The 12,697-nt window shown below is 48.4% G+C and overlaps 1 protein-coding gene across 1 annotated transcript in view; it reads right to left on the bottom strand.

Moving 5' to 3' along the window:
• MTMR14 (myotubularin related protein 14) overlaps window positions 1-12,121 on the bottom strand; it is a 27,153-nt gene extending 15,032 nt beyond the window's left edge. The window contains exons 1-12 of the mRNA XM_009999313.1: window positions 12,111-12,121; window positions 11,066-11,174; window positions 10,001-10,076; window positions 9,469-9,529; window positions 9,135-9,257; window positions 8,545-8,618; window positions 6,058-6,128; window positions 5,391-5,465; window positions 3,151-3,217; window positions 2,064-2,149; window positions 1,691-1,767; window positions 1,416-1,452 (exon numbers count right to left, since the gene is read on the bottom strand). Of these exons, the coding sequence (XP_009997615.1) occupies window positions 1,416-1,452; window positions 1,691-1,767; window positions 2,064-2,149; window positions 3,151-3,217; window positions 5,391-5,465; window positions 6,058-6,128; window positions 8,545-8,618; window positions 9,135-9,257; window positions 9,469-9,529; window positions 10,001-10,076; window positions 11,066-11,174; window positions 12,111-12,121 (867 nt within the window). The remainder of the gene's footprint in view (window positions 1-1,415; window positions 1,453-1,690; window positions 1,768-2,063; window positions 2,150-3,150; window positions 3,218-5,390; window positions 5,466-6,057; window positions 6,129-8,544; window positions 8,619-9,134; window positions 9,258-9,468; window positions 9,530-10,000; window positions 10,077-11,065; window positions 11,175-12,110) is intronic.
• Window positions 12,122-12,697: the final 576 nt, after the last annotated feature.

Genomic DNA, 12,697 nt, shown 5'->3' with positions numbered 1-12,697 from the left:
CTGAGCAAAGGGAGAGAAAAGGGCGGTCCGGGAATGAAGCCGAGGCTCCATGCAGCCTCTTATCTCGGTGGAGAGGTGCTGGCAGGGAGCAGATAGCAAGAAATCTGAAGCTATCAGCCTCCAGTCAGCAACGGGCTGCCACCATCCCATCCTGGGCCTCCTCTTACACGTTAAGCTGACCCTCTGTTCTCTGTCAAGGGAGAGGCCCAGAAAGGAAGGTGCACGACCAGTCTCCTTATTAACATCTTGCACACATGCCCGAAGCACACAGCAGGTACTCATGCCATCAGTGCAGAGGGAAGAGAGATGCTCCCCACACACCCAGGTCAGCAGCACACCCTGCAGGACTAGAAAGGCCAGAGCCACATGCTCCACCTCAGCACCTGCAGACCCAAGCTCCAGCCACACACCCGCCTGCCCCACAGCCCTTGCCCTGCTGTGCCACTGCCACCCCACCACCTGCACAGAGCTGAGCCCCTCTGCTGCAGGGAGCAAGGGGTGCTCGAGGCAGCCAGGAACCCCCTCTCCTGCTGCAGCTACCCATGCTGGCCTTGGGCAAGCAGGCACCAGAGCAGAGCTGCCAGGCTCGAGCCAGCAGAGCTCTGGGAAAGGAATGGATGGGAGGAAGAAAATGAATACAGGAGTCCTGGATCCCTTGAAGATGGAAAATAGGCCAGGGTCCTGGCTCTGCTGTTCAGAGGCAGGGGATTCCCTAGTGAGGTGAGAGTCTGAGTAAGTAAAGGATTAGCAACAGCATGAGACATACTCCCCACCTCTGGTTCTCTATCCAAAAATGATGTTGCAGTGTATTGCAACTATAGTCAGAGCAAACACTTTTTGCTGTTAAACAGTGAAAGATCTGAAGAGAATTAGTTCCACTAATCTTAACTGCATCCCAGCCCCATCTGTGCACTCACAGATACACCCTGCCAAACACACACTCTGGAACCAGCACAAGCTGTTCCACAAGCTTGCAAGGACACGGCAGCCACACGCAGCTGCAGCAGCCAGGCAGGAGAGCTGGCACTCGGGACAAGCACACAAGACTACACAGCTTTATTTCCAAGTTCCCAGGACTCACACGCCTTAAGCATCCCTTCTTACTGCTCAGCTGAACAGCAAGTCCCAGCACCCTTATACCATGGACCTCAACACTAATGGCACAGCAAGGAAAGTGGCAGGACTGACACCCACCAACCAAACCACGGCCTGAGAGGAAAGCATTCCCACACCTTATACATCAGAAAGTGACGGGGCAAGGCTCCTACCTCATTTTTCCAATCTTTTGGAAAATCTTTTGGCCCAGCCAGACCACTGAGATATTACCAGAAGTAGGCAGTGAATGCTGCTACCATCAACAAGTACCCTGAGAGCACAAAGCAGTGCTCAGCCACTGCCCCACACCAGACACTCACCTCTTCTCCTTTACTGAGTCGATCAACTAACATGTGCCTGGAAAGAGAGCAAGGGAAGCTCAGTCACATGCTGGAAGCCAGAATCAGCAGAGGAGTACAACTGTCAAGAACAGCCTGAGCCTCCAGGTAAAGAAAAGGCATTCCTCTTGTCACAGTTCATTGGGAGCTGCCCCAACATCCACCTTTGGTTGTGAGCAATCACCACAGATGACCCCCTGAAGGCTTCTCCTCTGCAGTGCAGGGATGCATATGCAAGTACAACTTAGTTTGCCTACCCAAAGAGAAACCAGTCATAGGCCACTGTCAGGTAGAGAATCTCTGACGGCTCCAGGGATGCATGGATCAGCCCATCCTGCAAAGCAAATGAGAGCAGCTTTCAGGTAGCAGGCCTGGGGATTGGGACTTGAGAACTCACAGTCTACTGAAAACTGTCACAGTGATCCAGGAAGCCCAGCTGGCTCCATGTGCCCGTAATGCCGTGCCTGAGGGCAGGACAGCATGTTGGGCACCACAGCAAAGCCAAGCTACACTCTCAGAAGGCAAGACAGTCAAAAGGAACATTAACTGTTCCACCATGCCCTGATGACTTGGTCACTCCCTCTCCAAGCAAGCACCCCCAGAAGCAGAGCAGATCAGCTAGGTACTCACAGCCCACAGGGAGAGGCGCAGCAAGGAGATGAAGAGAGGAGTTCGATCCCAGCCAGATATACAGTGCACCAGGAGCCCACTGTCATCTGTTCCAGGTGGGAGTAAGAAGAAGGGGGGAAAAAAAAGGATGTTGTAACAACCACAATGGCTTTATGGCAAATCTGTAGTGACAAGCTACCCTGCATCCCCACAGCCTGGGCTTAAGAGCAGAGCTCAGCCACCAAGCCAGAACATTTTGTCTTGAACACAGCAGCCAACAAATTGCTCAGAGTGTCCTGGGTTGTCAGCAGTCCCAGCTGATGTGCTGTCCTGGTCCTGACAGCTGCTCAGGACATGAAGTCACTAGGTATGAACATCACTTTGCTACCCAGACATACACCTACCCAGCTGCAACCCACTATCACAATCTATCCCCACATCAGAGATGGATGTGCTCCAACAGACCATTTCTGCAGCCTCACCAGCCCTCCTACTGATACATGCTGAGAAGAGGCACACACCACTCCCCTCCAGAAAACTCACAGCATGTCCCAGCACAACAGCCACTGCAAAGTCTGCAGCTGGCTGAGGTGGCAGAGCCAGCCATGACTCCAGCTATCCAACAGTGCCAGGCACAGAGTGTCCAGAGGAATGCCCACCTAGAGCAATACATCCTCTTCAAGGGGTTGGGATGGCTGTGATGATGGAGGATGGAAAGGGCTCTTAAATAGACATCTAATGAGATCCCAGGTTGGGGGGACAAAACACAGATGTTCAGCAAATATAGAGCAAGAGTCAGTGAGGAGGGGAACAAACGTTTTTTCTCTTCCGCTTTAAAGCAGTAAAACCTTAGGTAAAGCTTTCATATATCCTTCCACCCCTGAGAAGAGAGGGTCTTCAAGGGATCAGGAGCTCCCCTCTCAAGGAGGGAAGCTGGAGCCCTGAGCTGCTAGGTCTGTCACCCTGTCTTGCAGGAAGAGAAGTGAAACTCTATAAAGCAACTCTTCTGTATTGGGAACTGATCCACGGTGGCACTAATCCATCAGCTGTTCTTCCACAGAAAGCAACTGTGCCAGTTAGGCTGCTGGGAGCAGGGAGTTTACTTTACCATCACTATTGATGATGGAGATCAGCAGCTTCAGGTAGTTCTGTGTCTGTTGCACGAGGTCCCAGCTCTACACAGAAAGAGAAATGTTGATGGTCAGGGTCTGCCCACTGCAGGTCTGAGCCCACCATGCTCTTGGCTTCTCTCTCCAGAACAACAGCAGAGCAGATATAACCCTGTGGCCATTCCTCCAAGTGACAGACTTGCTTGGTGCTCTAACTACTCCCCACATCCTCTGCAAAAGGCACTTTGGGACAACAGACCAGGTGGGGAAAAATAAATAAATAAAAGGTCATGTCTCCTGTCTGCCTGGGTGGCACAGACCCTGTGTGCCTGCAGCCCCAAAGCTCTGGGCAGACCATGCTCAGGGAGCTAGCAAACACCACGCTGACCCTGCAGGCTGAAGGGCTCAGCAGCCACAGTGCAGCTCTGCGGGGGACACAAACAGCATGAGGGGAGAGCAGGACCAGGTCAGCAGCCTCTTTCCACAACCCACTTTGCCCAAAAGGCTCTGACCCTTGTAAATGGCCCCAACAGGCTGTCTGTGGAGCCACTCCCAGCTGCTCCAGTCAGGCACCGGACTTCTGCAGGAAAATGGGACAGCAGTGGCAAGGAAAAGGTGAGGAGAGGGCCACATGTTTCATCATGACAGTGTTAGTGGTGTAAGTGACATCTGATCCCCAGCAACAGAACACTTGCTGTGTGCTTGGATGTGCCAATATGTGCATGAGACCACACTTAAGACAAATGTCACACGAAGAAGGCATCGCCCTGTGGCAATCCCTGCACAGCAACAAAGCAGTAGGAGAATGGGGGGGTGACACTCAGCATGGGCCAGAAAAACACATCCTTCCAAAGTCTTTTATCTGCCCAGTTCAGTCTGGCCTTGTGCTTATGCCAGAAGGAATCACCTGATTGTCCAGACTGATCTCTCTGTATCACAAAGCTGTGTTCAGTTGCCACACACACCCCCTGAAGCTGGCACTTGGCAACAGCTCTGCCCAGAGAAGCACCTCAGCTAGGGGTGACAGCTCACTGCTCCTCTGACAGCACTCTCCAGATCATCCTCAAAAACAACATGCAAGATTGCTTTTCCTTATTTGAAGGTCTGATTTCAGACCCTAGATATTGCTTCCTGTGCTGCTTTTTCTTCCCACATTGAAGAGTACTTCAGAATTAGTATTTTCTCCCTGCAAATGTACTTACACATTAATCAAGTCAACTCTCCATCACCCTTGTGATCAGCTAAAGAGACTGCAAACTTTAGCTTGAAGTGAAGCACCTTCTCCAGCCCTCAGATAATTTCTGCACCTGATTTATAACACCCTCTTCAATTTTTAATATCCTTTTTAAAATACTGGCTGCTTAGTATTCTAGTGAACAAATTTCCAACCACAAACAAGCTGTGGCCCCATTAGTTCTGCCTCAACACTGCAAGCTACTTTTCTGTGATTCTCCTTGTGCTGGGACTCAGACATCATTTCCATCACAACTGGCAAACCTTGGCAAAGCACAGGGAGCTCTGCTAGCCCTGTGGAGCATCCAGCTGCAGAGCAGTGTGACATGCTCCAGCACAGTCAATCATCACCAAACCTGGGGGGCTGGCAGCTCCACTGATGTGTGAAATGGAGCAGGCTGATCAGCAGTACAAAGTGATGCTCCCTGGCATGAACAGTCAAAGGTAAACCTCAAAGCTTGGACAAACAGAAAAGTTCAATTACTACTTGTGATGCTGCCACAGTAATCAGGAAGTGAGATGTGCTATGGTCAATTAGGATTTTCCACTCTGCTCCTGGGAGAGGCTCCCTGCACACCCATGAAGATGGTGCCTTGTCACTTGGCTACTGCTCACACAAGGGAAAGATGACCTTTCCCAAGATTCTCCACAGACAAAGAAGCCTGCCCACATGCCTAGCTAAGCCTGTGAGCAAGTCATACTGCTTTCCATTTCCTGGCATATTCCTCATCTTTGTTACTGACAGATTTCCCTAATGGATTGCAACCTTTGTGTAAGTTACAAAAAGAAAAAGATCTGACATTACAGTCAGCTGCCTTGGGACAGACCAAGCCACGGAGCTTTTGGATACAGGATCTCCACTGCCACTCTGAGCAGTCAAGTGAGCAGCCTTGCTCCCACTGGGATGGTTCAAAGTGAGCCAGATTACAGCAACAAGAGCAAATCAGACTTCAAATCCTTCCTGAATGAATCTCTGACCTTCTGCAGAGACACCTCCTTGGCTCACCTGGTACTCACTCCAATCAATATTCAGAGATTGGGTCAGAGAGACTGGGATACTTAATGGAGCATCTACGTAATCCTGCAAAAAAGCCAAACACAACTGGTCAGAGAAAAACCAGGACTTGAAGGCAGTATTTTTCCAGAGAAAGTAAACCAACAAATGCTAAATAGTGCACCTAGAAGAAAATGTCTAAGCAAAGCATCTTTGGATGCAAAAACCCGCCATCGGAAGAATTAACTTACAGCCTCTTAGGACAAAAGGAGGTTTTCTGTGCTCCCACCAGTGAAAGTCAGGGACAAGCCACATAAGCTGCTGACTTCCTGTAGGGCTGCTCCACTCACCCAACCACCTCCCTCAGCAGGAGACAGAATTTGAAGACAGAACTGAGAAGAGAGGCTGCCAATAAGACATCCAACTCAAAAAGAGGAGCAACCCATACCCCCCAGGAGAGGTCAAGCATCCTGGACTTCAGGATAATGATTCATTTATCTTACATACACTTTTTACAGCAAATAACTTGGAACATTCACTATCTGTTTTGTTTGTCCTGTTGGCTTCCTCCTTGTGATCAGAAATGATCACATGACACACACACTGTCATTCAGGATCTCTGAGGCAAGACTTAAGCCCACTAAAGCCCACAGCTCCTCATTTTGTAACAGCCATGTACCTGTTTCCAGTTAAATATAAGACCTTCAGCTGTATAATCCCGGTCTTTATACTCCTTAAAAAATTCACATCCTGCAAGGAAAAAGAGATAATGAACTAATAATCAGCTAACTGGTATCTAACAAGTGGAGAGCCCTGTGGGACTGGAAGTGCTGGCAGTCCCGGGCTCCAGAGCACCAATCAAAACCTCTGCCTGAGGGAAGAGAAGAGCAGTAATAATCAGAACAGTCTGCAGCACAGCCTCCCAGCAGCACCAACACAGAGCACTCAGCAGTGAACACACTCAAACAGCAAAGGGCAAACTCCAAACACAAAGCAAACGTGGAGTCTGAGGGACTGATTTCATTCTTTCCCAAACAAAAGGGTTCACCAAGGAGCTATGCTTTCCAGGGCCACTGACTTTGGTACAGATCTAAGGCATCAGCCTGACATGCTGAGTGAGAAGGAAGCAGCAAAAGGAGTTGCTGGCAGAGCCCTGGGGAAAGCCAACCTTCAGAGGGCATCTGCTGCAGGTAACAAGAAAGGGCTCTGTCAGAGAGAGCTGTGATTTCTCTCGCACTTAAGTCTCCTCTTCCAAACACACAACCTCCCCTATCTGAAGGAAGCAGGTACACAACCACTTCCAAGGTTCCCCCAGGCCCTCCCTTCCTGATGTTTTTGTCCTCTGGCTCCACTCTTCTCAAACAACTGTTTGAAGTCTCTGCTGCAAACTGCAGTCACTTAGTCACAGCTGAGCAGCACCATTAGCACTGCGGCTGCCTCCAGGCTACACAAAACAACCTCTCCCAAGGTGCTGTGCATGCCCCAGCACCACGGTGCTCACATTATCAAGACACCCCAGTGCTAGGCACTGAACACAGGCAATTCCTGCCCTGCAAAGTCACAAATGACTCCAATGGTGAAAAACAGCATCTCTGTGTGAGGACAGGACTAGCCTTGAAAATACAAGTGTCAGGAAGCAATGTGTCAGTTGATGTGTAACTCCAATTAAACAATGGGTTAAATCAAAGAATAGGGAATTGTGGCAGTAAGTATTACCATCTACAAACAGCAGCCTTTCTGCACAGGAAAACAAAAAAGCTTCTACAGATACTCCATCTTAATACAGTTCGTTCATCCTAGACAGTCATGTCCAGACACTGCTTTGCTCACCTGAGAAAACAGGATCTCAGAATAACTTCAGAGACAAATTATAAAATAGAAATTCTTCCATTGCAAACCTGGGAACATCAATAAGAACATATCATGGCATTCGGCCAGAAACCAAAGGGGTTGCTGATCTTTAGGTATGTATGCCTTAGATTTACCAGAACGACAACATTCCCCTCTGGAACAGCACTGCTGAAATCAGGCAGCATTTTTCCAGTTTTATAAGGTTTAGCTGTAACATGGCAGTGAAGAGCTGCTAGAAGACAGCAGCTGTCCCAGAAGGTGGAGGAGGAAGGGCCATCACTGAGGACTGCACACAATAGGCTGATCCCTGCACCGTAACAATTCCACAGCTTAAGTCTGTAGAAGCTCCTCTTCCTCATTCTCTACAAGCCCTACAGAAGCCCTGTGCACACTGCCTGTTTGCTGTGGCAGCAACATACACCTGTGCCACGTGCTCCAGAAACCAGTAACCCTCCTGTTCCTGTATGCTTCTGCAGGGCAAACTCAACAGAAGCCTTAATGCAGCTTCTCTGGATCATCACTAATTTGTGTATGAAAGGAAAAACACTCTTTTTAAAAGGTACAAAAATAACATGCTTAAGGGCAACAATGAGTAATCAAGGAAAAGTCTGGGTTTCAATCATCCACTACAGTTTTGCAGGTTTGTTTTGTCTTTTTTCCTCCTCTCCCTTTCTTTGTGCTTGAGGTCTTGCAGACAGACTCCAGCCCAGCAGCCTCTCCTCCAGCCCTACCTCCAAGCCTGACATCAGCAGGCAGGCAGAAACCTTCAGCTCTTCTGAAGTAAGAGTGCAACAACTGACCCAGCAGTGGTCACAGGGACTAATATATTCAGGGAGACAGGCTAGAGCGCTCTGCAGGCTCAGGTTAACAGGTTCTCCCCAGGACTGAGAGCATCTCACAGTGGTGCTCTGGAACACTAGGGCTGGAAAATACCCTTATGAATTGGGGTTTATACAAAACACAGAGCAAGATGTATGTTTTGCATCAAGTAGTACTTTGGAGTTGCAGGGGTCTCAACAGCCATCTTTAACCCCAGCTCCACCTCTGGGACTTTTTCTCCAAGCTCGAGTTCATTAGAACTGCTCAGAAATTACTTTGCCACCTCAAAGAGTTCCTAATGCTGGTTGACACCCCCAGAGCATCTGGATTGGTCATATGGTTCTCAGTTTAAAAGAGCTTCTCTCCAGAGGGAGCACAGGCAGCATTCAGCAAGTCACAGGCATTTCACCACACATACACACATAGGTAGTTCCCAGTCCCCAGAAACGGATTGTCACCTGTCCCTTGGGAGTCCCTCTGGACATCAGTCCTGTACCTGGATATGGGATGGAGAGAAGTGTGAAATCAGCATAACGTTGAGCTTTGTCCACCTTCTCAGAAGACGTCACACTGCGGAGGACAAGAGGAAAGCAGCAGACATTGGTAGAGTGTTTTTCAAGAAGATTCTTAGCACTCAAAATGTACCTGATGCATCTCCCTGCACAGTGATTTGACTCAGGAGTGAGCAGGGGCAGAGCATACTGAACACATCCCAGTAAACAGATCTAGCCCCAAAACACTAAAGCTTTCCTCTGGAAAGGAGATACACCCCTACCTGTTCCTATACTCAAGCAGAGGGCCCCTTTACTCCCTAATGGGGTGACTCACATCACCACAAGCTCTACAGAGAAAACTGAGTCAGACAGTGGCAAACAGGTGAAAGCAGGTCTCTTGCCCATTGCTACAGCTTCCTCTGGCCTAAAATCATGGGGTTCTCTTTACAGCATCAACTGACTGATGCTGCTGTAGGACTCTTCCAGGGGCTGCTCACAGGTTGCTGAGTGCAGGCCCAACAACAGTTCACACGTAAGGGCTATATTAGCTTTGATCCAAAGCCTGCAGGAAAACAAATGAACCCAGACTCACTTCAAGCCAAACTTCACCTTCTTGTTTTCCACCATCAGGTCACAGATGTAGCGGACAGACAGGTACCGGAGCAGCTTGATGTCGTGCCCTCTGACCTTGTCAAACAACTGGGAGTCTGCATTTCTGCAAGGCAGAATAAGGCAAGATGAGCATGGAAGACTGACCACGTTGATTCCCTGCACAACACTGCCACAGTTCCTCCCTGAACTGCTTCCAGTCAGAAGCCACATGGCATGAGCCTTGTCTCCACAGCTTTGAGTCAGAATTGAGGGACTGAGCCAGTCAGTTTTGGTCCAAACTCCCTTTTTCCCCCATCCCAGTGATGCATACAAACCTAAGTGCAGAATCTTCCTCTGAAATGTCTTCTGCATCTGCCCAGGCATCATCAGAACCTCCTGCAAGGAAGGCATTAAGAACTGAAGCTTGTGTAAACCAACTCAATCTGAGAAGACATGCACGTGTCCAAAAAGGTCCTGGTTTGGCACCCTCTCTCCACACGTGCTCTCTGTAGTTCCCATATTTCCTCTTCCTGAAAAACCTGTTTTCTAATGTGACCCACACCTCCCTTGTCATTTGATCTGCCTACATCCTTAGCAAAGGATGTAGGCAGATCAAACTTTCTGTCTGACAGACAGAAGGACACCCCAGAAGTGTCAACCTCAAGCTCTTTTGTCACTGCTTCTTATGAGCCATGGCACTGTCCTGCAGCATGGTGCCTGGACACGAGATTTCAGCCTTTGCTCTGTTACACAGGGCTTGATACAAGCAGGTCCACATGGGCTCTCAGGAAGTTTGCTCTTGTGTGCAGGTCACTGTCACAGCACTGACCCACCTCACCAGGCAGTGACAAATGTCTCCTCACTCACCTGAGAAGATGTAGTTGTAGCCAGTGCGCCCATAGAGCTCCCCCCAGCCGGCCAGTGTCGCTGATCTGCAGATATGCTGGGGGAAGAGGCTGGGATTAACCACTCCTGCTCCAAGGGTCTTCCCCTTCCCTTCACTGTCACCTTACAGAGCCATGGCTGGTACCTACAGCTACCACCTCTCCTGCAACCCTAGTCCAGATGGAGCTCTCCAAACACATCAAACTCCCAAGTGGCTTTATCTGTAGCCAGTGTTAAATCACATTTTCACCTCCCATTCTCCAATTCACTAATACAGTCAGTTTCTACCAAGTTAGCAATGCCCATGCTCTGATAATACCCTGCTTGAGCCCTGCTTCCTCATTCCTGTGAATAAGACTATGGATGGTCCCAGTATGGCTCCAGGCAGCTCACTCCTGCAGAAAAAGGTCAGCAGGTTCAGCCCACGATGGCTTCAGTCAAGCCAGATTAAAATTGTCCCAGGTATGATTTTGCTATTCATGTACTGTTTCTAAATTGAACTAAGAAAACTGAATTAAGCTACTTAAAACTCTAAATGAGACTGCTCCTACAGGGAGCTTAAGTAATCCTCACAAAAAGTAATCTAATTTCACTTTCTTACAGATCCCCTTGCAGACAAGCCCACACATTCATAAGACCATTTATGCAGCCTTGTCTCCCCAGGGAACAGACAAGGGAAGACTTCTCTTTAGAGAAAAAGGTTATTCAAAGGGAGCTCCCTGCTGGAAAGAGCAAGGGGCAAAAAGTACCAGTAGTGGTCTTTCCCCTTTCAAAGGCCAAATATCTTGGGTTATTCAGCAGGGACATAACTATGGAGAAAATGTGAGCTCTCTGGTACAATGCTCATGACCTGGAGAGGTAAAACAGCACGAAGTCTCCACAGATGATTTATGCAGCCTAGACAGCAAATGCTACCTACTATAGGCTGGCTGCTTGTACCTAAAGGACATATTTTTACAGACAACCAGCTGAAGAGGTGAAGGCAGTTCACAGGGCAGGGAGAAAGGTCATTTTCTAAGTGAAAACAGGTAACCCATGGAGGTTTACCTTTCCGTTGTACAGAATGACTGGGCAAACAAATCGTCCTCTACACCTCGCCATCTTGCTTCGGTTGATAAGGTCCTGCAGTTTGCCAACCTGCACAGGGCTCTCAAACCTAGAGGACAGAGACTGGGTTCAGTACACACAGCATCTGCTCACACGTCTGTCAACGAAGCTGCTGCAGGCACCCTGGGCTGTAACCCCCATCCCTTGGCCTAGAAGGCCAGCAAGCAAGAGGACACCTCTTCCAGAATTGCTTCTGCTGCTACACAACATGTACAAACACTTTTCTGTCTCCTTTTTCTGTATTTTGAAAGAACAGCTGCACAGCACACAACAACAAGCACCTTCAGGAGCTGGCAATATGAGCACCATCAGGAAGGTCTGCTGCAGACCAACACATGGATTACTAATGATGGGCTATCAGAGTAAGCCAGTGTCTGCAAAAATGTATGTTTCTCCTTTCCTCCCCACCACCTTTCTAGCAAAAGGCAGTTCAGCACTACCAGTGGAGTGAATTCACTATCAGAGTGATAATTGTGCAAGGAAAAATACAGAACCAAAGCTTGAACACTCAATGAACCTTAGTTCTGGTCACTCCAGCTTGTGTGTTGTGAAGTAATTAGACAACTGCCTGTAAAAGAGCTAGAGGATTGAGCAAGGTAGTTACATTCACACCAGCTGCATCTGCAAAACTAGGTTTTGTTTGGTTTTCTAGTTAAAGTTAAAACAGAAATGTCTTCCAAGTTGGAGACATTTTGGAAACAAGTTAAAATTGCTGCAATTTGTCCAAATACCAGTCTACATTTGACGGGAAGCCAAACTGACACAGGCCTTCAGGAGGAACTGCCAGTGCAAGCAGGACCAGAGCTTCCACAAGAAATTGAAGAAGCAACAGACCAACATAATAGAAACCAGAAGGAGCCTGGACACACAAAACTACACGGCCATGCACTTAGACATGATGAGCAAGAATTTCCAGTCAGCTCTTCCCAGTAGCAAAGGTCAGCAGAAGATACTAGATGAACTGGTTGTCCCTGGATGCTCATACGTTATCAACATGGTAAGTCTGAAAAAAGGGACCCCTAAGGTCACAGGAAACTCTCCAGGGGGATGGAGAAGTACCAGCATTACCATGCAGAGCACAAGATCTCAGCTGAGATAAGGCATCTGATTCTAGTGACCTGCCCACACCTGAAAAGGCACAGCAGGATGATCAGGGTGGGCAGGGACACTCTGTGCTGCAAGAGAAACCACCAAAGATTGACTGGCAGAGGAGATGAAGGGAACTTCCAACAGAGGGAGAGGAGAACTCAAAGGCAAAGGAAAATGCTGGTCTAAGAACAAACACATACCTTTGCAAGATAAAAGAAAGTGCTAAGCTTCAGAACCAGTGAGAGTGTGGAGTAACCTACCTGCAGCTGCCATTCTGGGAAGGATCAAAAAAAAGAATCTATTATTAACATGAAAATTGATCTGTTTATGGAAAAAGATTATACAAGGTGATAGCAGTGGAAGTGGGGAAACAGAAAATAAGACCTTTTTTAGTAAAAAAAACAACCAAAAAGGATTAAATTCTCAGAATTCCTAGTGGAGGCTTGAGATTCTTCATGTTTTCCTACAGACACCACCTATTTT

Source organism: Chaetura pelagica, unplaced genomic scaffold, assembly GCF_000747805.2.
Source record: "Chaetura pelagica isolate M959 unplaced genomic scaffold, ChaPel_1.0 scaffold316, whole genome shotgun sequence".
Lineage (NCBI taxonomy): Eukaryota > Metazoa > Chordata > Aves > Apodiformes > Apodidae > Chaetura > Chaetura pelagica.
Note: the sequence above shows the minus strand (reverse complement) of the source record. Positions and strands in the feature narration are given on the sequence as shown.